Source organism: Taudactylus pleione, unplaced genomic scaffold (genome assembly GCF_031769625.1).
Source record: "Taudactylus pleione unplaced genomic scaffold, aTauple2 ptg000455l, whole genome shotgun sequence".
NCBI lineage: Eukaryota > Metazoa > Chordata > Amphibia > Anura > Myobatrachidae > Taudactylus > Taudactylus pleione.
This window is the reverse complement of record NW_028284857.1, coordinates 855,951-881,601: the sequence shown is the minus strand read 5'-3', so window position 1 is coordinate 881,601 and position 25,651 is coordinate 855,951. Positions and strand designations below refer to the sequence as shown.

At 53.9% G+C, this 25,651-nt stretch overlaps 1 protein-coding gene across 2 annotated transcripts in view; it reads right to left on the bottom strand.

Moving 5' to 3' along the window:
- Positions 1-7,128: 7,128 nt before the first annotated feature.
- MTX1 (metaxin 1) overlaps positions 7,129-25,651 on the bottom strand; it is a 36,570-nt gene continuing 18,047 nt past the window's right edge. Inside the window, exons 2-8 of one of the 2 annotated variants that reach the window (XM_088448478.1) lie at positions 25,531-25,600; positions 25,371-25,450; positions 21,382-21,474; positions 14,286-14,468; positions 14,138-14,214; positions 7,775-7,929; positions 7,129-7,614 (exon numbers count right to left, since the gene is read on the bottom strand). In XM_088448478.1, the coding sequence (XP_088304604.1) occupies positions 7,391-7,614; positions 7,775-7,929; positions 14,138-14,214; positions 14,286-14,468; positions 21,382-21,474; positions 25,371-25,450; positions 25,531-25,600 (882 nt within the window). In that variant the 3' untranslated portion in view covers positions 7,129-7,390. The remainder of the gene's footprint in view (positions 7,615-7,774; positions 7,930-14,137; positions 14,215-14,285; positions 14,469-21,381; positions 21,475-25,370; positions 25,451-25,530; positions 25,601-25,651) is intronic. The other variant, XM_088448479.1, reaches the window with a different exon arrangement.

Genomic DNA, 25,651 nt, shown 5'->3' with positions numbered 1-25,651 from the left:
CCGTTTATTACTCCTATTACTGTGCAGTGACCTGGTCTGGCAGGTACACCCCTTATTACTCCTATTACTGTGCAGTGACCAGGTCTGGCAGGTACACCCCTTATTACTCCTATTACTGTGCAGTGACCAGGTCTGGCAGGTACACCCCTTATTACTCCTATCACTGTGCAGTGACCAGGTCTGGCAGGTACACCCCTTATTACTCCTATCACTGTGCAGTGACCAGGTCTGGCAGGTACACCCTTTATTACTCCTATTACTGTGCAGTGACCAGGTCTGGCAGGTACACCCCTTATTACTCCTATTACTGTGCAGTGACCAGGTCTGGCAGGTACACCCCTTATTACTCCTATTACTGTGCAGTGACCTGGTCTGGCAGGTACACCCCTTATTACTCCTATCACTGTGCAGTGACCAGGTCTGGCAGGTACACCCTTTATTACTCCTATTACTGTGCAGTGACCTGGTCTGGCAGGTACACCCCTTTTTACTCCTATTACTGTGCAGTGACCAGGTCTGGCAGGTACACCCCTTATTACTCCTATCACTGTGCAGTGACCAGGTCTGGCAGGTACACCGTTTATTACTCCTATTACTGTGCAGTGACCAGGTCTGGCAGGTACACCGTTTATTACTCCTATTACTGTGCAGTGACCTGGTCTGGCAGGTACACCCCTTATTACTCCTATTACTGTGCAGTGACCTGGTCTGGCAGGTACACCCTTTATTACTCCTATCACTGTGCAGTGACCAGGTCTGGCAGGTACACCCTTTATTACTCCTATTACTGTGCAGTGACCAGGTCTGGCAGGTACATCCCTTATTACTCCTATTACTGTGCAGTGACCAGGTCTGGCAGGTACACCCCTTATTACTCCTATTACTGTGCAGTGACCTGGTCTGGCAGGTACACCCCTTATTACTCCTATCACTGTGCAGTGACCAGGTCTGGCAGGTACACCCTTTATTACTCCTATTACTGTGCAGTGACCTGGTCTGGCAGGTACACCCCTTATTACTCCTATTACTGTGCAGTGACCAGGTCTGGCAGGTACACCCCTTATTACTCCTATCACTGTGCAGTGACCAGGTCTGGCAGGTACACCGTTTATTACTCCTATTACTGTGCAGTGACCAGGTCTGGCAGGTACACCGTTTATTACTCCTATTACTGTGCAGTGACCTGGTCTGGCAGGTACACCCCTTATTACTCCTATTACTGTGCAGTGACCTGGTCTGGCAGGTACACCCCTTATTACTCCTATCACTGTGCAGTGACCAGGTCTGGCAGGTACACCCCTTATTACTCCTATTACTGTGCAGTGACCAGGTCTGGCAGGTACACCGTTTATTACTCCTATTACTGTGCAGTGACATGGTCTGGCAGGTACACCCCTTATTACTCCTATCACTGTGCAGTGACCAGGTCTGGCAGGTACACCGTTTATTACTCCTATTACTGTGCAGTGACCAGGTCTGGCAGGTACACCGTTTATTACTCCTATTACTGTGCAGTGACCTGGTCTGGCAGGTACACCCCTTATTACTCCTATTACTGTGCAGTGACCTGGTCTGGCAGGTACACCCCTTATTACTCCTATCACTGTGCAGTGACCAGATCTGGCAGGTACACCGTTTATTACTCCTATTACTGTGCAGTGACCAGGTCTGGCAGGTACACCGTTTATTACTCCTATTACTGTGCAGTGACCAGGTCTGGCATGTACACCGTTTATTCCCCCTATTACTGTGCAGTGACCAGGTCTGGCAGGTACACCCCTTATTACTCCTATTACTGTGCAGTGACCAGGTCTGGCAGGTACACCCCTTATTACTCCTATTACTGTGCAGTGACCTGGTCTGGCAGGTACACCGTTTATTACTCCTATCACTGTGCAGTGACCTGGTCTGGCAGGTACACCCTTTATTACTCCTATTACTGTGCAGTGACCTGGTCTGGCAGGTACACCGTTTATTCCCCCTATTACTGTGCAGTGACCTGGTCTGGCAGGTACACCCCTTATTACTCCTATTACTGTGCAGTGACCAGGTCTGGCAGGTACACCCCTTATTACTCCTATCACTGTGCAGTGACCAGGTCTGGCAGGTACACCGTTTATTACTCCTATCACTGTGCAGTGACCTGGTCTGGCAGGTACACCATTTATTACTCCTATTACTGTGCAGTGACCAGGTCTGGCAGGTACACCCTTTATTACTCCTATTACTGTGCAGTGACCTGGTCTGGCAGGTACACCCTTTATTACTCCTATTACTGTGCAGTGACCAGGTCTGGCAGGTACACCATTTATTACTCCTATTACTGTGCAGTGACCTGGTCTGGCAGGTACACCCTTTATTACTCCTATTACTGTGCAGTGACCTGGTCTGGCAGGTACACCCCTTATTACTCCTATTACGGTGCAGTGACCAGGTCTGGCAGGTACACCGTTTATTCCCCTTATTACTGTGCAGTGACCTGGTCTGGCAGGTACACCCTTTATTACTCCTATTACTGTGCAGTGACCAGGTCTGGCAGGTACACCCTATATTACTCCTATTACTGTGCAGTGACCAGGTCTGGCAGGTACACCGTTTATTACTCCTATTACTGTGCAGTGACCAGGTCTGGCAGGTACACCATTTATTACTCCTATTACTGTGCAGTGACCTGGTCTGGCAGGTACACCGTTTATTACTCCTATTACTGTGCAGTGACCTGGTCTGGCAGGTACACCGTTTATTACTCCTATTACTGTGCAGTGACCAGGTCTGGCAGGTACACCATTTATTACTCCTATTACTGTGCAGTGACCTGGTCTGGCAGGTACACCATTTATTACTCCTATTACTGTGCAGTGACCTGGTCTGGCAGGTACACCCCTTATTACTCCTATTACTGTGCAGTGACCAGGTCTGGCAGGTACACCGTTTATTACTCCTATTACTGTGCAGTGACCAGGTCTGGCAGGTACACCATTTATTACTCCTATTACTGTGCAGTGACCTGGTCTGGCAGGTACACCGTTTATTACTCTTATTACTGTGCAGTGACCTGGTCTGGCAGGTACACCGTTCATTAGTCCTATTACTGTGCAGTGACATGGTCTGGCAGGTACACCCCTTATTACTCCTATCACTGTGCAGTGACCTGGTCTGGCAGGTACACCGTTTATTACTCCTATTACTGTGCAGTGACCTGGTCTGGCAGGTACACCGTTCATTAGTCCTATTACTGTGCAGTGACCTGGTCTGGCAGGTACACCCCTTATTACTCCTATTACTGTGCAGTGACCAGGTCTGGCAGGTACACCCCTTATTACTCCTATTACTGTGCAGTGACCAGGTCTGGCAGGTACACCCTTTATTACTCCTATTACTGTGCAGTGACCAGGTCTGGCAGGTACACCGTTTATTACTCCTATTACTGTGCAGTGACCTGGTCCGGCAGGTACACCCTTTATTACTCCTATTACTGTGCAGTGACCTGGTCTGGCAGGTACACCGTTTATTCCCCCTATTACTGTGCAGTGACCAGGTCTGGCAGGTACACCCTTTATTACTCCTATTACTGTGCAGTGACCAGGTCTGGCAGGTACACCCCTTATCACTCCTATTACTGTGCAGTGACCTGGTCTGGCAGGTACACCCCTTATTACTCCTATTACTGTGCAGTGACCTGGTCTGGCAGTTACACCGTTTATTACTCCTATTATTGTGCAGTGACCTGGTCTGGCAGGTACACGGTTTATTACTCCTATTACTGTGCAGTGACCTGGTCTGGCAGGTACACCCTTTATTCCCCCTATTACTGTGCAGTGACCAGGTCTGGCAGGTACACCCCTTATTACTCCTATTACTGTGCAGTGACCAGGTCTGGCAGGTACACCGTTCATTAGTCCTATTACTGTGCAGTGACCTGGTCTGGCAGGTACACCCCTTATTACTCCTATTACTGTGCAGTGACCAGGTCTGGCAGGTACACCGTTTATTACTCCTATTACTGTGCAGTGACCTGGTCTGGCAGGTACACCGTTTATTACTCCTATTACTGTGCAGTGACCAGGTCTGGCACGTACACCCCTTATTACTCCTATTACTGTGCAGTGACCTGGTCTGGCAGGTACACCGTTTATTACTCCTATTACTGTGCAGTGACCTGGTCTGGCAGGTACACCGTTTATTCCCCCTATTACTGTGCAGTGACCTGGTCTGGCAGGTACACCCCTTATCACTCCTATTACTGTGCAGTGACCTGGTCTGGCAGGTACACCCTTTATTACTCCTATTACTGTGCAGTGACCTGGTCTGGCAGGTACACCCCTTATTACTCCTATTACTGTGCAGTGACCTGGTCTGGCAGGTACACCCTATATTACTCCTATTACTGTGCAGTGACATGGTCTGGCAGGTACACCGTTTATTACTCCTATTACTGTGCAGTGACCAGGTCTGGCAGGTACACCGTTTATTACTCCTATTACTGTGCAGTGACCTGGTCTGGCAGGTACACCCCTTATTACTCCTATTACTGTGCAGTGACCAGGTCTGGCAGGTACACCCCTTATTACTCCTATCACTGTGCAGTGACCAGGTCTGGCAGGTACACCGTTCATTAGTCCTATTACTGTGCAGTGACCAGGTCTGGCAGGTACACCGTTCATTAGTCCTATTACTGTGCAGTGACCAGGTCTGGCAGGTACACGGTTTATTACTCCTATTACTGTGCAGTGACCTGGTCTGGCAGGTACACCGTTCATTAGTCCTATTACTGTGCAGTGACCTGGTCTGGCAGGTACACCATTTATTCCCCCTATTACTGTGCAGTGACCAGGTCTGGCAGGTACACCCCTTATCACTCCTATTACTGTGCAGTGACCTGGTCTGGCAGGTACACCCTTTATTACTCCTATTACTGTGCAGTGACCTGGTCTGGCAGGTACACCCTATATTACTCCTATTACTTGTGCAGTGACATGGTCTGGCAGGTACACCGTTTATTACTCCTATTACTGTGCAGTGACATGGTCTGGCAGGTACACGGTTTATTACTCCTATTACTGTGCAGTGACCGTGTACCTGCCAGACCTGGTCACTGCACAGTAATAGGAGTAATAAACCGTGTACCTGCCAGACCTGGTTTATTACTCCTATTACTGTGCAGTGACCTGGTCTGGCAGGTACACCGTTTATTACTCCTATTACTGTGCAGTGACCTGGTCTGGCAGGTACACCGTTTATTACTCCTATTACTGTGCAGTGACCTGGTCTGGCAGGTACACCGTTTATTCCCCCTATTACTGTGCAGTGACCAGGTCTGGCAGGTACACCCTTTATTACTCCTATTAATGTGCAGTGACCAGGTCTGGCAGGTACACGGTTTATTCCCCCTATTACTGTGCAGTGACCAGGTCTGGCAGGTACACGGTTTATTCCCCCTATTACTGTGCAGTGACCAGGTCTGGCAGGTACACGGTTTATTCCCCCTATTACTGTGCAGTGACCAGGTCTGGCAGGTACACGGTTTATTACTCCTATTACTGTGCAGTGACCAGGTCTGGCAGGTACACCCCTTATTACTCCTATTACTGTGCAGTGACCAGGTCTGGCAGGTACACCCCTTATTACTCCTATTACTGTGCAGTGACCTGGTCTGGCAGGTACACCCCTTATTACTCCTATTACTGTGCAGTGACATGGTCTGGCAGGTACACCGTTTATTACTCCTATTACTGTGCAGTGACCAGGTCTGGCAGGTACACCCTTTATTACTCCTATTACTGTGCAGTGACCAGGTCTGGCAGGTACACCCCTTATTACTCCTATCACTGTGCAGTGACCTGGTCTGGCAGGTACACCCCTTATTACTCCTATCACTGTGCAGTGACCAGGTCTGGCAGGTACACCGTTTATTACTCCTATTACTGTGCAGTGACCAGGTCTGGCAGGTACACCCCTTATTCCCCCTATTACTGTGCAGTGACCAGGTCTGGCAGGTACACCGTTTATTACTCCTATTACTGTGCAGTGACCAGGTCTGGCAGGTACACCGTTTATTACTCCTATTACTGTGCAGTGACCAGGTCTGGCAGGTACACCCCTTATTACTCCTATTACTGTGCAGTGACCTGGTCTGGCAGGTACACCCCTTATTACTCCTATTACTGTGCAGTGACCTGGTCTGGCAGGTACACCGTTTATTACTCCTATCACTGTGCAGTGACCTGGTCTGGCAGGTACACCCCTTATTACTCCTATCACTGTGCAGTGACCTGGTCTGGCAGGTACACCTTTTATTACTCCTATCACTGTGCAGTGACCTGGTCCGGCAGGTACACCTTTTATTACTCCTATCACTGTGCAGTGACCAGGTCCGGCAGGTACACCGTTTATTACTCCTATTACTGTGCAGTGACCTGGTCTGGCAGGTACACCCCTTATTACTCCTATTACTGTGCAGTGACCTGGTCTGGCAGGTACACCCTTTATTACTCCTATTACTGTGCAGTGACCTGGTCTGGCAGGTACACCCTTTATTACTCCTATTACTGTGCAGTGACCTGGTCTGGCAGGTACACCCCTTATTACTCCTATTACTGTGCAGTGACCTGGTCTGGCAGGTACACCCCTTATTGTATTCTTTGCTGGGTATCTACTGTAAAAATCAATAAAAAAATATTGGTATATAGATGAGTATACAGGGGAGGCCCGTGTCCCGCGGTGCAGTGTGGATGGCGATACAGGGGAGGTCAGTGTCCCGCGGTGTAGTGTGGATGGCGATACAGGGGAGGTCAGTGTCCCGCGGTGCAGTGTGGATGGCGATACAGGGGAGGCCCGTGTCCCGCGGTGCAGTGTGGATGGCGATACAGGGGAGGCCCGTGTCCCGCGGTGCAGGGTGGATGGCGATACAGGGAAGAGACACTATAGCTGGTGTTTGGAGGAGGTAACAGGGGCTGGAGGCAGAAGATCCCACGGGCCTGATTCAGCAAGAAACGCAGTTGCGAATACGCATGCTATCGGCCAATTGTTGCGTCCTGCGTATGTATCTCCCATTGATCATATAGTATCATCCTTTATAACGTTCAATTGAGTTGTTGAATGGGAAGAAATGACGCTGTGACACACACGTAAGACAAGAATTTGCGTCTCGCTTTATTAATAGTAATTGTTGGGTTGTTTTCCATCATCAGGAATCTGAGAGAGAGAGATCCAGGAGATACCAGCTTTATACACCACACGCTGCCTCTGTAACGGGCAAGTAAGGAGACATTACCCAGAGAGCCTGGGGGCAGCGCTGGGAGATCTCTGGTCTAGTTCAGACGACGGGGAGATTTCCCAATAAGAGTGTTATGGAATGCAAAAGTGTCCTGCCAGAAATGTCTGTTCCTCTTCAGTCGTCTTCCTCCTCATTATCCTCCATGGCGATGGCCCGACCTATGGAACTGTCGCCTGTGCCGCGTTGTATGGAGACTATCCCACTGAGCATAGCATAACTGATCATCGCCAGCAGTCCCACCGCCACCGAAAGGATCTGGTTACGCCTTTTGTTTGGCTCTTCCTCGCTCTCGGGGGTCTCGCCAGTTGGGGACTTTGGGGTAATGCGAGGGAGGGTCTCTGTGGACAGATGCGGGAGAAGAGTGAGCAGCAGACAAGACAGGGAGACATCATTGGCGAGATGCGTTAGGGAGCGTTACACAGGAATAGAGCACCGGGGGAATAGAGGTAAAGATTTGTACAAGGTTCTGTATGTAACACCAGTCAGGTAAGTGCTCACCCCCTTCCACGGTGAAGTAGATGCTGAGGATGGAGGTGCAGTACTGGCACAGGTTAGTCAGAGACCTCATGTGTTGCTGTAACCGGCTGCTGGGTAGTCTGACCATCAGGATTGGGGCCAGGTAACTGAACACGTGGGCATCAAGTGAGGCCGGCCTGCAAAGACAGCCGTAGTGAGGACCCCACCCAATCTACACAGCCTACAGATACCTTCCTAAACCACACGCCCTAGGTAACCTGTGGCACTACATATACCAGCATGCTCTGAAACAGTTTTAGCATGTCCTAACAGATTTGTGGAAGGTCATGTTGGGAGGTGTAGTTCCACAGCAGCTGGAGTGCCCCAGGTTGCCCAATCCTGTTAAATACCTACCTCCAGCAATCTGTATATCACAACCAGCTCTGTATAATAAGTATCAGCCTAAACCGTCCCCCAGAGGAACAACACAGCCCAAACATACTACCCGTCCCCCAGAGGAACAACACAGCCCAAACATACTACCCGTCCCCCAGAGGAACAACACAGCCCAAACATACTACCCGTCCCCCAGAGGAACAACGCAGCCCAAACATACTACCCGTCCCCCAGAGGAACAACGCAGCCCAAACATACTACCCGTCCCCCAGAGGAACAACCCAGCCCAAACATACTACCCGTCCCCCAGAGGAACAACACAGCCCAAACATACTACCCGTTCCCCAGAGGAACAACACAGCCCAAACATGCTACCTGTCCTCCAGAGGAACAACCCAGCCCAAACATACTACCCGTCCCCCAGAGGAACAACGCAGCCCAAACATACTACCCGTCCCCCAGAGGAACAACACAGCCAAACATACTACCCGTCCCCCAGAGGAACAACGCAGCCCAAACATACTACCCGTCCCCCAGAGGAACAACGCAGCCCAAACATACTACTCGTGAGGAACATCTCAAGGGTGGAGATACCTATAGCTCCAACTGCCCTGTGACACTCAGACCTTTAAGGTGAAGGGAGGGTTAAGGGTTAGGCTGTGGGAGGGTTAGGTTAGGGTTAGGCTTCGAGAGGGGAATGTTAGGCAATGGGAGTGGGAGTTAGGTTAGGCTATGGGAGGGGAATGTTAGGCTATGGGTGTAAAGGGTTAGGTTAGCATTAGGCTATGGGAGTGGAGGGGTAGGTTAGCGTTAGGCTGCGGGAGTGGAGGGTTAGGTTAACGTTGGGCTGCAGGAGTGGAGGGTTAGGTTAGCGTTGGGCTGCAGGAGTGGAGGGGTAGGTTAGCGTTGGGCTGCGGGAGTGGAGGGTTTAGGTTAGAGTTGGGCTGCGGGAGTGGAGAGTTAGGTTAGCGTTGGGCTGCCGGAGTGGAGGGTTAGGTTAGCTTTGGGCTGCCGGAGTGGAGGGTTAGGTTAGCTTTGGGCTGCCGGAGTGGAGGGTTAGGTTAGCTTTGGGCTGCCGGAGTGGAGGGTTAGGTTAGCGTTAGGCTGCGGGAGTAGGTTAGTGTTGGGCTGCGGGAGTGGAGGGTTTAGGTTAGAATTGGGCTGCGGGAGTGGAGGGGTAGGTTAGAGTTAGGCTGCGGGAGTGGAGGGTTAGGCTGCGGGAGTGGAGGGTTAGGTTAGCGTTGGGCTGCAGGAGTGGAGTGTTAGGTTAGCGTTGGGCTGCAGGAGTGGAGGGGTAGGTTAGCGTTGGGCTGCGGGAGTGGAGGGTTTAGGTTAGAGTTGGGCTGCGGGAGTGGAGGGTTAGGTTAGCGTTGGGCTGCAGGAGTGGAGGGGTAGGTTAGCGTTGGGCTGCAGGAGTGGAGGGGTAGGTTAGCGTTGGGCTGCGGGAGTGGAGGGTTAGGTTAGCGTTGGGCTGCGGGAGTGGAGGGTTAGGTTAGCGTTAGGCTGCGGGAGTAGGTTAGCGTTGGGCTGCGGGAGTGGAGGGTTTAGGTTAGAGTTGGGCTGCGGGAGTGGAGGGTTAGGTTAGTGTTGGGCTGCGGGAGTGGAGGGTTAGGTTAAAGTTGGGCTGCGAGAGTGGAGGGTGTAGGTTAGCGTTGGGCTGCGGGAGTGGAGGGTGTAGGTTAGCATTGGGCTGCGGGAGTGGAGGGTGTAGGTTAGCGTTGGGCTGCGGGAGTGGAGGGTGTAGGTTAGCGTTGGGCTGCGGGAGTGGCGGGTTTAGGTTAGCGTTGGGCTGCTGGAGTGGCGTTGGGCTGCGGGAGTGGAGGGTTAGGCTAGCGTTGGGCTGCGGCAGTGGAGGGTTAGGTTAGCGTTGGGCTGCGGGAGTGGAGGGTTAGGTTAGCGTTGGGCTGCGGGAGTGGAGGGTTTAGGTTAGCGTTGGGCTGCGGGAGTGGAGGGTTAGGTTAGCGTTGGGCTGCGGGAGTGGAGGGTTAGGTTAGAGTTGGGCTGCGGGAGTGGAGGGTTAGGTTAGAGTTGGGCCGCGGGAGTGGAGGGTTAGGTTAGCGTTGGGCTTCGGGAGTGGAGGGTTAGGTTAGCGTTGGGCTGCGGGAGTGGAGGGTTAGGTTAGCGTTGGGCTGCGGGAGTGGAGGGTTAGGTTAGCTTTGGGCTGCGGGAGTGGAGGGGTAGGTTAGCGTTGGGCTGCCGGAGTGGAGGGTTAGGTTAGCGTTAGGCTGCGGGAGTAGGTTAGTGTTGGGCTGCGGGAGTGGAGGGTTTAGGTTAGAATTGGGCTGCGGGAGTGGAGGGGTAGGTTAGAGTTAGGCTGCGGGAGTGGAGGGTTAGGCTGCGGGAGTGGAGGGTTAGGTTAGCGTTGGGCTGCAGGAGTGGAGTGTTAGGTTAGCGTTGGGCTGCAGGAGTGGAGGGGTAGGTTAGCGTTGGGCTGCGGGAGTGGAGGGTTTAGGTTAGAGTTGGGCTGCGGGAGTGGAGGGTTAGGTTAGCGTTGGGCTGCGGGAGTGGAGGGTTAGGTTAGCGTTGGGCTGCAGGAGTGGAGGGGTAGGTTAGCGTTGGGCTGCAGGAGTGGAGGGGTAGGTTAGCGTTGGGCTGCGGGAGTGGAGGGTTAGGTTAGCGTTAGGCTGCGGGAGTAGGTTAGCATTGGGCTGCGGGAGTGGAGGGTTTAGGTTAGAGTTGGGCTGCGGGAGTGGAGGGTTAGGTTAGTGTTGGGCTGCGGGAGTGGAGGGTTAGGTTAGAGTTGGGCTGCGAGAGTGGAGGGTGTAGGTTAGCGTTGGGCTGCGGGAGTGGAGGGTGTAGGTTAGCATTGGGCTGCGGGAGTGGAGGGTGTAGGTTAGCGTTGGGCTGCGGGAGTGGAGGGTGTAGGTTAGCGTTGGGCTGCTGGAGTGGCGGGTTTAGGTTAGCGTTGGGCTGCTGGAGTGGCGTTGGGCTGCGGGAGTGGAGGGTTAGGCTAGCGTTGGGCTGCGGCAGTGGAGGGTTAGGTTAGCGTTGGGCTGCGGGAGTGGAGGGTTAGGTTAGCGTTGGGCTGCGGGAGTGGAGGGTTTAGGTTAGCGTTGGGCTGCGGGAGTGGAGGGTTAGGTTAGCGTTGGGCTGCGGGAGTGGAGGGTTAGGTTAGAGTTGGGCTGCGGGAGTGGAGGGTTAGGTTAGAGTTGGGCCGCGGGAGTGGAGGGTTAGGTTAGCGTTGGGCTTCGGGAGTGGAGGGTTAGGTTAGCGTTGGGCTGCGGGAGTGGAGGGTTAGGTTAGCGTTGGGCTGCGGGAGTGGAGGGTTAGGTTAGCGTTGGGCTGCGGTAATGGTGGGTTAGGTTAGCGTTGTGCTGCGGGAGTGGAGGGTGTAGGTTAGCGTTGGGCTACGGGAGTGGAGGGTGTAGGTTAGCGTTGGGCTGCGGGAGTGGAGGGTGTAGGTTAGCGTTGGGCTGCGAGAATGGTGGGTTAGGTTAGCGTTGGGCTGCGGGAGTGGAGGGTGTAGGTTAGCGTTGGGCTGCGGGAGTGGAGGGTGTAGGTTAGCGTCGGGCTGCGGGAATGGTGGGTTAGGTTAGCGTTGGGCTGCGGGAGTGGAGGGTGTAGGTTAGCGTTGGGCTGCGGGAGTGGAGGGTTAGGTTAGCGTTGGGCTGCGGGAGTGGAGGGTTAGGTTAGCGTTGGGCTGCGGCAGTGGAGGGTTTAGGTTAGCGTTGGGCTGCGGGAGTGGAGGGTTAGGTTAGCGTTGGGCTGCGGGAGTGGAGGGTGTAGGTTAGCGTTGGGCTGCGGGAGTGGAGGGTGTAGGTTAGCGTTGGGCTGCGGGAGTGGAGGGTTTAGGTTAGCGTTGGGCTGCGGGAGTGGATCGTTAGGTTAGCGTAGGGCTGCGGGAGTGGAGGGTGTAGGTTAGCGTTGGGCTGCGGGAGTGGAGGGTGTAGGTTAGCGTTGGGCTGCGGGAGTGGAGGGTTTAGGTTAGCGTTGGGCTGCGGGAGTGGAGGGTTAGGTTAGCGTTGGGCTGCGGGAGTGGAGGGTTAGGTTAGCGTTGGGCTGCGGGAGTGGAGGGTTAGGTTAGCGTTAGGCTGCGGGAGTGGAGGGTTAGGTTAGCGTTGGGCTGCGGGAGTGGAGGGTTAGGTTAGCGTTGGGCTGCGGGAGTGGAGGGTTAGGTTAGCGTTAGGCTGCGGGAGTGGAGGGTTAGGTTAGCGTTGGGCTGCGGGAGTGGAGGGTTAGGTTAGCGTTGGGCTGTGGGAGTGGAGGGTGTAGGTTAGCGTTGGGCTGCGGGAGTGGAGGGTTTAGGTTAGCGTTGGGCTGCGGGAGTGGAGGGTTAGGTTAGCGTTGGGCTGCGGGAGTGGAGCGTTAGGTTAGCGTTGGGCTGCGGGAGTGGAGGGTTAGGTTAGCGTTGGGCTGCGGGAGTGGAGGGTTAGGTTAGCGTTGGGCTGCGGGAGTGGAGGGTGTAGGTTAGCGTTGGGCTGCGGGAGTGGAGGGTGTAGGTTAGCGTTGGGCTGCGGGAGTGGAGAGTGTAGGTTAGCGTTGGGCTACCGGAGTGGAGGGTTTAGGTTAGCGTTGGGCTGCGGGAGTGGATGGTTAGGTTAGCGTTGGGCTGCGGGAGTGGAGGGTTTAGGTTAGCGTTGGGCTGCGGGAGTGGAGGGTTAGGTTAGCGTTGGGCTGCGGGAGTGGAGGGTTTAGGTTAGCGTTGGGTTGTGGGAGTGGCGTTGGGCTGCGGGAGTGGAGGGTTAGGTTAGCGTTGGGCTGCGGCAGTGGAGGTTTAGGTAAGCGTTGGGCTGCAGGAGTGGAGGGTGTAGGTTAGCGTTGGGCTGCGGGAGTGGAGGGTTTAGGTTAGCGTTGGGCTGCGGGAGTGGAGGGTTAGGTTAGCGTTGGGCTGCGGGAGTGGAGGGTTAGGTTAGCGTTGGGCTGCGGGAGTGGAGGGTTAGGTTAGCGTTGGGCTGCGGGAGTGGAGGGTTAGGTTAGCGTTGGGCTGCGGGAGTGGAGGGTTAGGTTAGCGTTGGGCTGCGGGAGTGGAGGGTTAGGTTAGCGTTAGGCTGCGGGAGTGGAGGGTTAGGTTAGCGTTGGGCTGCGGGAGTGGAGGGTTAGGTTAGCGTTGGGCTGCGGGAGTGGAGGGTGTAGGTTAGCGTTGGGCTGCGGGAGTGGAGGGTTTAGGTTAGCGTTGGGCTGCGGGAGTGGAGGGTTAGGTTAGCGTTGGGCTGCGGGAGTGGAGGGTGTAGGTTAGCGTTGGGCTGCGGGAGTGGAGGGTTTAGGTTAGCGTTGGGCTGCGGGAGTGGAGGGTTAGGTTAGCGTTGGGCTGCGGGAATGGAGGGTTAGGTTAGCGTTGGGCTGCGGGAGTGGAGGGTGTAGGTTAGCGTTGGGCTGCGGGAGTGGAGGGTGTAGGTTAGCGTTGGGCTGCGAGAGTGGAGAGTGTAGGTTAGCGTTGGGCTGCCGGAGTGGAGAGTTTAGGTTAGCGTTGGGCTGCGGGAGTGGATGGTTAGGTTAGCGTTGGGCTGCGGGAGTGGAGGGTGTATGTTAGCGTTGGGCTGCGGGAGTGGAGGGTGTAGGTTAGCGTTGGGCTGCGGGAGTGGAGGGTTTAGGTTAGCGTTGGGCTGCGGGAGTGGAGGGTTAGGTTAGCGTTGGGCTGCGGGAATGGAGGGTTAGGTTAGCGTTGGGCTGCGGGAGTGGAGGGTGTAGGTTAGCGTTGGGCTGCGGGAGTGGAGGGTGTAGGTTAGCGTTGGGCTGCGAGAGTGGAGAGTGTAGGTTAGCGTTGGGCTGCCGGAGTGGAGAGTTTAGGTTAGCGTTGGGCTGCGGGAGTGGATGGTTAGGTTAGCGTTGGGCTGCGGGAGTGGAGGGTGTATGTTAGCGTTGGGCTGCGGGAGTGGAGGGTTAGGTTAGCGTTGGGCTGCGGGAGTGGAGGGTTAGGTTAGCGTTGGGCTGCGGGAGTGGAGGGTTAGGTTAGGTTAGGCAGGACACAGGGCCCGGCCCCAGGAGGACCCAATAGCCTTCAGTGTTCCAGGTCTGAATGGCATTATACGGGCATTATACACAGAAGAGGTGGATCGTTCTTATACTTACGAGTCTCCAAAGAAGAACTTTTGTGTCCCGAGCCGCTGGGAGAGGATACTCAGACATTCCTGGGCATCGCTGTACAGCTGTTGGGAAGAGAGCGGTTATCATACCGGGTATTTCTGGCGTAGTGGCGGCAGCCGCCTCTGTCTCTCACCTGTTTCTCTAGCTCCTCGTCATCCTCCCGCCAGCCTTCCCCGCGGATCAGCTGCAGCCGGTCCAGGTAGCGCTTGTGCATTTGGTTTGGGATGAAGAAGTTGAGCGGGAAAGGAATAGCGTCGGCGTACCACTTCCGCGTGTGTTTGACGTAATTCTCCACATCTACCCAAAAGGTGTGAATCTGTCAGTGGTGATAGACAGTCACTGAGACCAGGCTGCAGTCACCGAGACCAGGCTGCAGTCACCGAGACCAGGCTGGAGTCACCGAGACCAGGCTGCAGTCACCGAGACCAGGCTGCAGTCACCGAGACCAGGCTGCAGTCACCGAGACCAGGCTGCAGTCACCGAGACCAGGCTAGAGTCACCGAGACCAGGCTAGAGTCACCGAGACCAGGCTAGAGTCACCGAGACCAGGCTGGAGTCACCGAGACCAGGCTGGAGTCACCGAGACCAGGCTGGAGTCACCGAGACCAGGCTGGAGTCACCGAGACCAGGCTGGAGTCACCGAGACCAGGCTGGAGTCACCGAGACCAGGCTGGAGTCACCGAGACCAGGCTGGAGTCACCGAGACCAGGCTGGAGTCACCGAGACCAGGCTGGAGTCACCGAGACCAGGCTGGAGTCACCGAGACCAGGCTGGAGTCACCGAGACCAGGCTGGAGTCACCGAGACCAGGCTGGAGTCACCGAGACCAGGCTGGAGTCACCGAGACCAGGCTGGAGTCACCGAGACCAGGCTGCAGTCAGGTAACGCAGCCTTTACTGACAATTCCTGTGTAACAAAGTCTGTTTATTACTTTGCTAACTAATTATTATTATCCTTTATTTATATGGCGCCACAAGTGCTCCGCAGCGCCTTACATAGTACATAGAACTGATAGGTGAACAAGAAACAAGTAACTTACAGTACATTACAGTGCAGGACAAGGACATGACTTATACACATTGCAGCAGGGAGTTGGCAGTCACGTGTTAGGTGCCCTATGGGGAGTAAGGAGTAGAAGAAAATGTATAGAGAAGCACATGAGGGAAGAGGACCCTGCTCGTGAGAGCTTACATTCTAAGGGGAGGGGCAGACAGACAGGCGTGACACAGAAGGGGAGGGGCAGACAGACAGGCGTGACACAGAAGGGGAGGGGCAGACAGACAGGCGTGACACAGAAGGGGAGGGGCAGACAGACAGGCGTGACACAGAAGGGGAGGGGCAGACAGACAGGCGTGACACAGAAGGGGAGGGGCAGACAGACAGGCGTGACACAGAAGGGGAGGGGCAGACACAGGCGTGACACAGAAGGGGAGGGGCAGACAGACAGGCGTGACACAGAAGGGGAGGGGCAGGCAGGCGTGACACAGAAGGGGAGGGGCAGACAGGCAGGCGTGACACAGAAGGGGAGGGGCAGACAGGCAAGCGCGACACAGAAGGGGAGGGGCAGGCAGACAGGCGCGACACAGAAGGGGAGGGGCAGGCAGACAGGCGCGACACAGAAGGGGAGGGGCAGGCAGACAGGCGCGACACAGAAGGGGAGGGGCAGGCAAACAGGCGCGACACAGAAGGGGAGGGGCAGACACAGGCGCGACACAGAAGGGGAGGGGCAGACACAGGCGCGACACAGAAGGGGAGGGGCAGACACAGGCGCGACACAGAAGGGGAGGGGCAGACACAGGCGCGACACAGAAGGGGAGGGGCAGACACAGGCGCGACACAGAAGGGGAGGGGCAGACACAGGCGCGACACAGAAGGGGAGGGGCAGACACAGGCGCGACACAGAAGGGGAGGGGCAGACACAGGCGCGACACAGAAGGGGAGGGGCAGACACAGGCGCGACACAGAAGGGGAGGGGCAGACACAGGCGCGACACAGAAGGGGAGGGGCAGACACAGGCGCGACACAGAAGGGGAGGGGCAGACAGGCGCGACACAGAAGGGGAGGGGCAGACACAGGCGCGACACAGAAGGGGAGGGGCAGACACAGGCGCGACACAGAAGGGGAGGGGCAGACACAGGCGCGACACAGAAGGGGAGGGGCAGACACAGGCGCGACACAGAAGGGGAGGGGCAGACACAGGCGCGACACAGAAGGGGAGGGGCAGACACAGGCGCGACACAGAAGGGGAGGGGCAGACAGGCGTGACACAGAAGGGGAGGGGCAGACAGACAGGCGTGACACAGAAGGGGAAGATAGGGAGGAAAGAGCATGAGGTGGGTTAGGATGAGAGCTGGAAGGCCTTGATGAAGTAGGGGGTCTTGAGAGCCCGTTTGAAGATTTGTAGAGAGGTGCAGAGTCTGATAGGGAGAGGTAGAGCATTCCAAAGGTAGGGAGCAGCGCGGGCAAAGTCTTGGATGCGGGAGTGGGAGGAAGTAATCAGTTGGCAAGAGAGGTGGCAATTGTTGAGCGAAGTGGACGGGTGGGAGTGTGGAGGGAGAGAAGATCAGAAATGTATGTGGGAGAGGATTTGGTGAGGGCTTTGTAGGCAAGTGTAAGAACCTTGAATTGGCATCTGAAGGGGAAGGGGAGCCAGTGTAGGGCTTTTAGGAGAGAGGGGAGGCAGATGTAGAACGTCTGAGCCGAGCAGCAGCATTGAGAACTGATTGTAGTGGAGAGAGGTGAGAGACTGGGAGGCCAGCTAGGAGAAGGTTACAGTAGTCCAATCTGGAGATGACCAGTGAGTGGATGAGGGTTTTAGTGGCATCCTGGGTGAGGTAGGGTCTAATCCTGGAGATATTTTTTAGGTGGAGACGGCAGGACTGCGAGAGGTGCTGAATGTGCGGTTTAAAGGAGATGGAGGAGCCTAGGATAGCTCCAAGACAGCGCACTTTGGGGCTAGAGGAGATAGTTGTGCCATCAATAGATAAAGAAATTGTGGGAAGTGAGGTAATGGAAGAGGGTGGGAAGATCAGCTCAGTCTTACACATGTTAAGTTTAAGAAAGCGCTGGGACATCCATGACGAGACAGCAGAGAGACAGTTGGAGATATGGGTAAGGAGCGAGGAGGAGAGCTCAGGGGTGGAAAGGTAAATTTGAGTGTCATCAGCATAGAGATGATATTGGAGGTCGAAGGAGTTAATGAGTTCACCTAAAGAGGATGTATATAGGGAGAATAGGAGAGGTCCAAGAACAGAACCTTGGGGAACTCCTACCTTTAGTGGAAGTGGGGGGAGAAGAGGACACAGAGAAGGAACGATCAGAGAGGTAGGAGGACAGCCAGGAGAGGGCAGTGTCACGTAAACCGAGAGAGTAAAGGATATGCAGCAAGGGAGGGTGGTCTACAGTGTCAAATGCAGCAGAGAGGTCAAGGAAAATGAGCAGAGAGTAGTGGCCCTTGGATATGGCAGCAAGGAGGTCATTGCTGACTATCGTGAGGGCAGTTTCAGTGGAGTGGACAGAACAGAAGCCAGATTGAAATGAGTCAAGGAGGGAGTGGGAGGAAGGAAAGGTGGTAAGGCGATTGTAGACAACACGCTCAAGGAGTTTGGAAGCAAATGGGAGAAGAGAGATGGGTCGATAGTTGGAAAGTATGTTAGGATCAAGGGTAGGTTTTTTAAGAATGGGGGAGACAAGGGCATGTTTGAATGCAGAAGGGAAAGTGCCAGATGATAGGGAGAGATTGAGGAGGTGAGCCAGATGGGAACAGGCAGAAGGAGACGGGTGGGAGAGGAGACGGGAAGGGATAGGGTCAAGAGGGGAGGTGGAAGGAGGGGAGGACCGGATGAGGGCCATGACTTCCTCTCCAGAACCAGGGGAGAAGGATGTCAGAGTTGGTGAGACAGAAGGGGGAAGGGTGGTCAGGGCAAGGAGGGGGAGGAGTGCTGAGGGTCTGATGGGATATGATGTCCTCATGTATGGAGTAAATTTAAGATGTAAAGTAGGTGGCAAAGTCAAGGGCAGAGAGTGAGGATGGGAGGCGAGGAGGACAAGGGCAGAGGAGGGAGTTGAAAGTGGCAAAGAGACGCCGGGGGTTTGAGGACTGGGAGGAGATGAGGTTCTTGAAATATGTTTGTTTGGAGAGAGACAGGGCAGCACTGTAGGAAGAAAGAATAAATGTGAAAATGGAGGAAGTGAGCCTTAGAGCGTGACTTTCTCCACTGACGCCCTGCAATTCTTCAACACTTTTGTAGGTATCTGGTGCATTTGGAATGCTAGGGTTGTGGGGTGGATCTGTGAGGGTGAGTGGTTATTGCTGGAGCAACAGAGTCAAGAGCAGAAGTAAGGGAGGAATTGTACAGGGAAGCGGCTTGTTCAGGACAGGAGAGAGAGACATGGTAGGGGAGAGAAGAGAGTCCAGCAGGGAGGAAAAAGCCTCAATATTACGCTTAGTGATGGTAGCCTTAGGAGTTAGAGGAGGGGAAGGAGAGAGGGAAAGGTTAAAAGAGAGAAGGTGATGGTCAGAGAGGGGGGAATGGGCAATTGGAGTAATCAGAAATATCACAATAATATGGCTCCGATACCAGATTTACTTCTACATATCAGAACCTGCCCCGATACAGCGCCAATAATGTCACAATAATCATAACTGACTGACTGTGCAATAGAAGCTTTTTACTTCAACCACGACGATGGAGACAATGTCTGCGGGTGACACCGGATACTCTGTTACTAATACTATGGGGGGGAAATGTCTGCGGGTGACACCGGATACTCTGATACTAATACTATGGGGGGGAAATGTCTGCGGGTGACACCGGATACTCTGATACTAATACTATGGGGGGGTGGTGGAAATGTCTGCGGGTGACACCGGGTACTCTGATACTAATACTATGGGGGGGGGGGAAATGTCTGTGGGTGACACTGGGTACTCTGATACTAATACTATGGGGGGGAAATGTCTGCGGGTGACACCGGATACTCTGATACTAATACTATGGGGGGGGGGGGGGGGAATGTCTGCGGGTGACACCGGGTACTCTGATACTAATACTATGGGGGGGGGGGAAATGTCTGTGGGTGACACCGGGCACTCTGATACTAATACTATGGGGGGGAAATGTCTGCGGGTGACACCGGATACTCTGATACTAATACTATGGGGGGGGGGGAAATGTCTGCGGGTGACACCGGGTACTCTGATACTAATACTATGGGGGGGGTGGGGGAAATGTCTGTGGGTGACACCGGATACTCTGATACTAATACTATGGGGGGGGGGGGGGTGAATGTCTGCGGGTGACACTGGGTACTCTGATACTAATACTATGGGGGGGGGGGGGAAATGTCTGCGGGTAACACCGGGTACTCTGATACTAATACTATGGGGGGAAATGTCTGCGGGTGACACCGGGTACTCTGATACTAATACTATGGGGGGGGGGGGGAAATGTCTGCTGGTAACACCGGATGCTCTGATACTAATACTATGGGGGGGAAATGTCTGCTGGTAACACCGGATACTCTGATACTAATACTATGGGGGGGAAATGTCTGCGGGTGACACCGGATACTCTGATACTAATACTATGGGGGGGAAATGTCTGCGGGTAACACCGGGTACTCTGATACTAATACTATGGGGGGGGGGGGGAAATGTCTGCTGGTGACACCGGTACTCTGATACTAATACTATGGGGGGAAATGTCTGCGGGTAACACCGGGTACTCTGATACTAATACTATGGGGGGGAGGGAATGTCTGCTGGTGACACCGGGTACTCTGATGCTAATACTATGGGGGGGGGGGGGGGAATGTCTGCGGGTGACACCGGGTACTCTGATACTAATACTATGGAGGGGGGGGGGGAAATGTCTGCGGGTAACACCGGGTACTCTGATACTAATACTATGGGGGGAAATGTCTGCGGGTGACACCGGATACTCTGATACTAATACTATGGGGGGGAAATGTCTGCGGGTAACACCGGGTACTCTGATACTAATACTATGGGGGGGGGGAAATGTCTGCGGGTGACACCGGATACTCTGATAATAATACTATGGGGGGGGGGGGAATGTCCGCGGGTGACACCGGATACTCTGATACTAATACTATGGGGGGGAAATGTCTGCGGGTAACACCGGGTACTCTGATACTAATACTATGGGGGGGGGAAATGTCTGCTGGTGACACCGGGTACTCTGATACTAATACTATTGGGGGGGGGAAATGTCTGCGGGTGACACCGGATACTCTGATACTAATACTATGGGGGGGGAAATGTCTGCGGGTGACACCGGGTACTCTGATGCTAATACTATGGGGGGGGGGGGAAATGTCTGCGGGTGACACCGGGTACTCTGATACTAATACTATGGAGGGGGGGGGGAAATGTCTGCGGGTAACACCGGGTACTCTGATACTAATACTATGGGGGGAAATGTCTGCGGGTGACACCGGATACTCTGATACTAATACTATGGGGGGGAAATGTCTGCGGGTAACACCGGGTACTCTGATACTAATACTATGGGGGGGGGGAAATGTCTGCTGGTGACACCGGATACTCTGATACTCTGATACTAATACTATGGGGGGGGAAATGTCTGCGGGTGACACCGGATACTCTGATAATAATACTATGGGGGGGGGGGAATGTCCGCGGGTGACACCGGATACTCTGATACTAATACTATGGGGGGAAATGTCTGCGGGTAACACCGGGTACTCTGATACTAATACTATGGGGGGGAAATGTCTGCGGGTAACACCGGGTACTCTGATACTAATACTATGGGGGGGGAAATGTCTGCTGGTGACACCGGGTACTCTGATACTAATACTATTGGGGGGGGGAAATGTCTGCGGGTGACACCGGATACTCTGATACTAATACTATGGGGGGGGGGGGAAATGTCTGCTGATGACACCGGATACTCTGATACTAATACTATGGGGGGGAAATGTCTGCGGGTAACACCGGGTACTCTGATACTAATACTATGGGGGGGGGGGGGGGGGGAAATGTCTGCTGATGACACCGGATACTCTGATACTAATACTATGGGGGGGAAATGTCTGCGGGTAACACCGGGTACTCTGATACTAATACTATGGGGGGGAAATGTTTGCGGGAGTCTCACAGGACTAGGCGCACAGAGAGGGTCTGTTTGGCGCGACGGCAGCAAAGTCGAGTGAGGACACATAGGCCATATTGCTCATACTTACCAGAGCCGGCAGCAGCTTCCCCTCCAGCAGCGAAGTGAAGGCCAGGGTGTCAGCCCCCTGCGTAGCGGACAAGTCATAATCTGCATTGTATTTCTGTAGAGAGAGTAACAGAGTCGTCATTATTCCTGCAGGTGACACTTTTGGCCCCCTGAGCATAAGGGAACGGTTGTGTGTATTGCTGGGGTTGTGTGTGTGTATTTCTGGGGTTGTGTGTGTGTGTATTGCTGGGGTGTGTGTGTGCGTGTTGCTGGGGTGTGTGTGCATTGCTGGGGTTGTGTGTGTTGCTGAGGGTGTGTGTGTATTGCTGGGGTTGTGTGTATTGCTGGGGTGTGTGTGTGCGTGTTGCTGGGGTTGTGTGTGCATTGCTGGGGTTGTGTGTATTGCTGGGGTGTGTGTATTGCTGGGGTGTGTGTGTATTGCTGGGGTGTGTGTGTGCGTGTTGCTGGGGTGTGTGTGTGCTTGTGTGCATTGCTGGGGTTGTGTGTGTTGCTGAGGGTGTGTGTATTTGCTGGGGTGTGTGTGTATTGCTGGGGTGTGTGTGTGTGTGTATAGCTGGGGTGTGTGTGTATAGCTGGGGTGTGTGTGTGTATAGCTGGGGTGTGTGTGTATAGCTGGGGTGTGTGTGTATAGCTGGGGTGTGTGTATAGCTGGGGTGTGTGTGTGTATTGCTGGGGTGTGTGTGTGTATTGCTGGGGTGTGTGTGTATTGCTGGGGTGTGTGTGTGTGTATAGCTGGGGTGTGTGTGTATAGCTGGGGTGTGTGTGTGTGTATAGCTGGGGTGTGTGTGTGTGTATAGCTGGGGTGTGTGTGTATAGCTGGGGTGTGTGTGTGTATAGCTGGGGTGTGTGTGTGTATAGCTGGGGTGTGTGTGTGTATAGCTGGGGTGTGTGTGTGTGTATAGCTGGGGTGTGTGTGTATAGCTGGGGTGTGTGTGTATAGCTGGTGTGTGTGTGTGTGTGTATAGCTGGTGTGTGTGTGTATAGCTGGGGTGTGTGTGTGTATAGCTGGGGTGTGTGTGTATAGCTGGGGTGTGTGTGTGTATAGCTGGGGTGTGTGTGTGTGTGTGTATAGCTGGGGTGTGTGTATAGCTGGGGTGTGTGTGTATAGCTGGGGTGTGTGTGTGTATAGCTGGGGTGTGTGTATAGCTGGGGTGTGTGTGTGTATAGCTGGGGTGTGTGTGTGTGTGTGTATAGCTGGGGTGTGTGTATAGCTGGGGTGTGTGTGTATAGCTGGGGTGTGTGTGTGTATAGCTGGGGTGTGTGTGTATAGCTGGGGTGTGTGTGTGTATTGCTGGGGTGTGTGTGTGTGTGTATAGCTGGGGTGTGTGTGTATAGCTGGGGTGTGTGTGTGTATAGCTGGGGTGTGTGTGTGTATAGCTGGGGTGTGTGTGTGTATAGCTGGGGTGTGTGTGTGTATAGCTGGGGTGTGTGTGTGTATAGCTGGGGTGTGTGTGTGTATAGCTGGGGTGTGTGTGTATAGCTGGGGTGTGTGTGTATAGCTGGGGTGTGTGTGTGTATAGCTGGGGTGTGTGTGTGTATAGCTGGGGTGTGTGTGTGTATAGCTGGGGTGTGTGTGTGTATAGCTGGGGTGTGTGTGTGTATAGCTGGGGTGTGTGTGTGTATAGCTGGGGTGTGTGTGTATAGCTGGGGTGTGTGTGTGTATAGCTGGGGTGTGTGTGTGTGTGTGTATAGCTGGGGTGTGTGTATAGCTGGGGTGTGTGTGTATAGCTGGGGTGTGTGTGTGTATAGCTGGGGTGTGTGTATAGCTGGGGTGTGTGTGTGTATAGCTGGGGTGTGTGTGTGTGTGTGTATAGCTGGGGTGTGTGTATAGCTGGGGTGTGTGTGTATAGCTGGGGTGTGTGTGTGTATAGCTGGGGTGTGTGTGTATAGCTGGGGTGTGTGTGTGTATTGCTGGGGTGTGTGTGTGTGTGTATAGCTGGGGTGTGTGTGTATAGCTGGGGTGTGTGTGTGTATAGCTGGGGTGTGTGTGTGTATAGCTGGGGTGTGTGTGTGTATAGCTGGGGTGTGTGTGTGTATAGCTGGGGTGTGTGTGTGTATAGCTGGGGTGTGTGTGTATAGCTGGGGTGTGTGTGTGTATAGCTGGGGTGTGTGTGTGTGTGTGTATAGCTGGGGTGTGTGTATAGCTGGGGTGTGTGTGTATAGCTGGGGTGTGTGTGTGTATAGCTGGGGTGTGTGTATAGCTGGGGTGTGTGTGTGTATTGCTGGGGTGTGTGTGTGTATTGCTGGGGTGTGTGTGTATTGCTGGGGTGTGTGTGTGTGTATAGCTGGGGTGTGTGTGTATAGCTGGGGTGTGTGTGTGTGTATAGCTGGGGTGTGTGTGTGTGTATAGCTGGGGTGTGTGTGTATAGCTGGGGTGTGTGTGTGTATAGCTGGGGTGTGTGTGTGTATAGCTGGGGTGTGTGTGTGTATAGCTGGGGTGTGTGTGTGTGTATAGCTGGGGTGTGTGTGTATAGCTGGGGTGTGTGTGTATAGCTGGTGTGTGTGTGTGTGTGTATAGCTGGTGTGTGTGTGTATAGCTGGGGTGTGTGTGTGTATAGCTGGGGTGTGTGTGTATAGCTGGGGTGTGTGTGTGTATAGCTGGGGTGTGTGTGTGTGTGTGTATAGCTGGGGTGTGTGTATAGCTGGGGTGTGTGTGTATAGCTGGGGTGTGTGTGTGTATAGCTGGGGTGTGTGTATAGCTGGGGTGTGTGTGTGTATAGCTGGGGTGTGTGTGTGTGTGTGTATAGCTGGGGTGTGTGTATAGCTGGGGTGTGTGTGTATAGCTGGGGTGTGTGTGTGTATAGCTGGGGTGTGTGTGTATAGCTGGGGTGTGTGTGTGTATTGCTGGGGTGTGTGTGTGTGTGTATAGCTGGGGTGTGTGTGTATAGCTGGGGTGTGTGTGTGTATAGCTGGGGTGTGTGTGTGTATAGCTGGGGTGTGTGTGTGTATAGCTGGGGTGTGTGTGTGTATAGCTGGGGTGTGTGTGTGTATAGCTGGGGTGTGTGTGTATAGCTGGGGTGTGTGTGTATAGCTGGGGTGTGTGTGTGTATAGCTGGGGTGTGTGTGTGTATAGCTGGGGTGTGTGTGTGTATAGCTGGGGTGTGTGTGTGTATAGCTGGGGTGTGTGTGTGTATAGCTGGGGTGTGTGTGTGTATAGCTGGGGTGTGTGTGTATAGCTGGGGTGTGTGTGTGTATAGCTGGGGTGTGTGTGTGTGTGTGTATAGCTGGGGTGTGTGTATAGCTGGGGTGTGTGTGTATAGCTGGGGTGTGTGTGTGTATAGCTGGGGTGTGTGTATAGCTGGGGTGTGTGTGTGTATAGCTGGGGTGTGTGTGTGTGTGTATAGCTGGGGTGTGTGTATAGCTGGGGTGTGTGTGTATAGCTGGGGTGTGTGTGTGTATAGCTGGGGTGTGTGTGTATAGCTGGGGTGTGTGTGTGTATTGCTGGGGTGTGTGTGTGTGTGTATAGCTGGGGTGTGTGTGTATAGCTGGGGTGTGTGTGTGTATAGCTGGGGTGTGTGTGTGTATAGCTGGGGTGTGTGTGTGTATAGCTGGGGTGTGTGTGTGTATAGCTGGGGTGTGTGTGTGTATAGCTGGGGTGTGTGTGTATAGCTGGGGTGTGTGTGTATATAGCTGGGGTGTGTGTGTGTATAGCTGGGGTGTGTGTGTGTATAGCTGGGGTGTGTGTGTGTATAGCTGGGGTGTGTGTGTGTATAGCTGGGGTGTGTGTGTGTATAGCTGGGGTGTGTGTGTGTATAGCTGGGGTGTGTGTGTGTATAGCTGGGGTGTGTGTGTGTATAGCTGGGGTGTGTGTGTCTCTTATACGGATGTAGAATATACTTATAGTGACATAGGATATGCTCTGTGTAATATCTGGTCTGAGCACAGGGAGAGAGATGGGGTCACCTCGGCCGTCTGCTAATCCTGGTAGGAAGAGTCAGTACCGGGAGAGCGTGTCGGGCCGTCACACCCTGCATACCGGGAGCCGCTCACCTGCTTTCTGAGGTGGGTAATAATATCACTGGTCTGGAACAGAATCCCTTCATTGCGGGTCCTCAGGGCAGGGAGCCGGCCTGTAACAAGAGAAGCGGCTCCATCAGCTTGCACCCAAGGGACGGTACGTGACGGGCTGACGTGCGCATGTATAGTGTACCTGATGGGCTCCGCCAGGGATTGCAGAGCTTGTGCACTTGGAGGGGGGCTCCTGAGAACTTGGCGTAGGTCTGAGAACCGGGGAAATAAAGAAAGAAAAGTGATTGTGTGACGGGCACAAG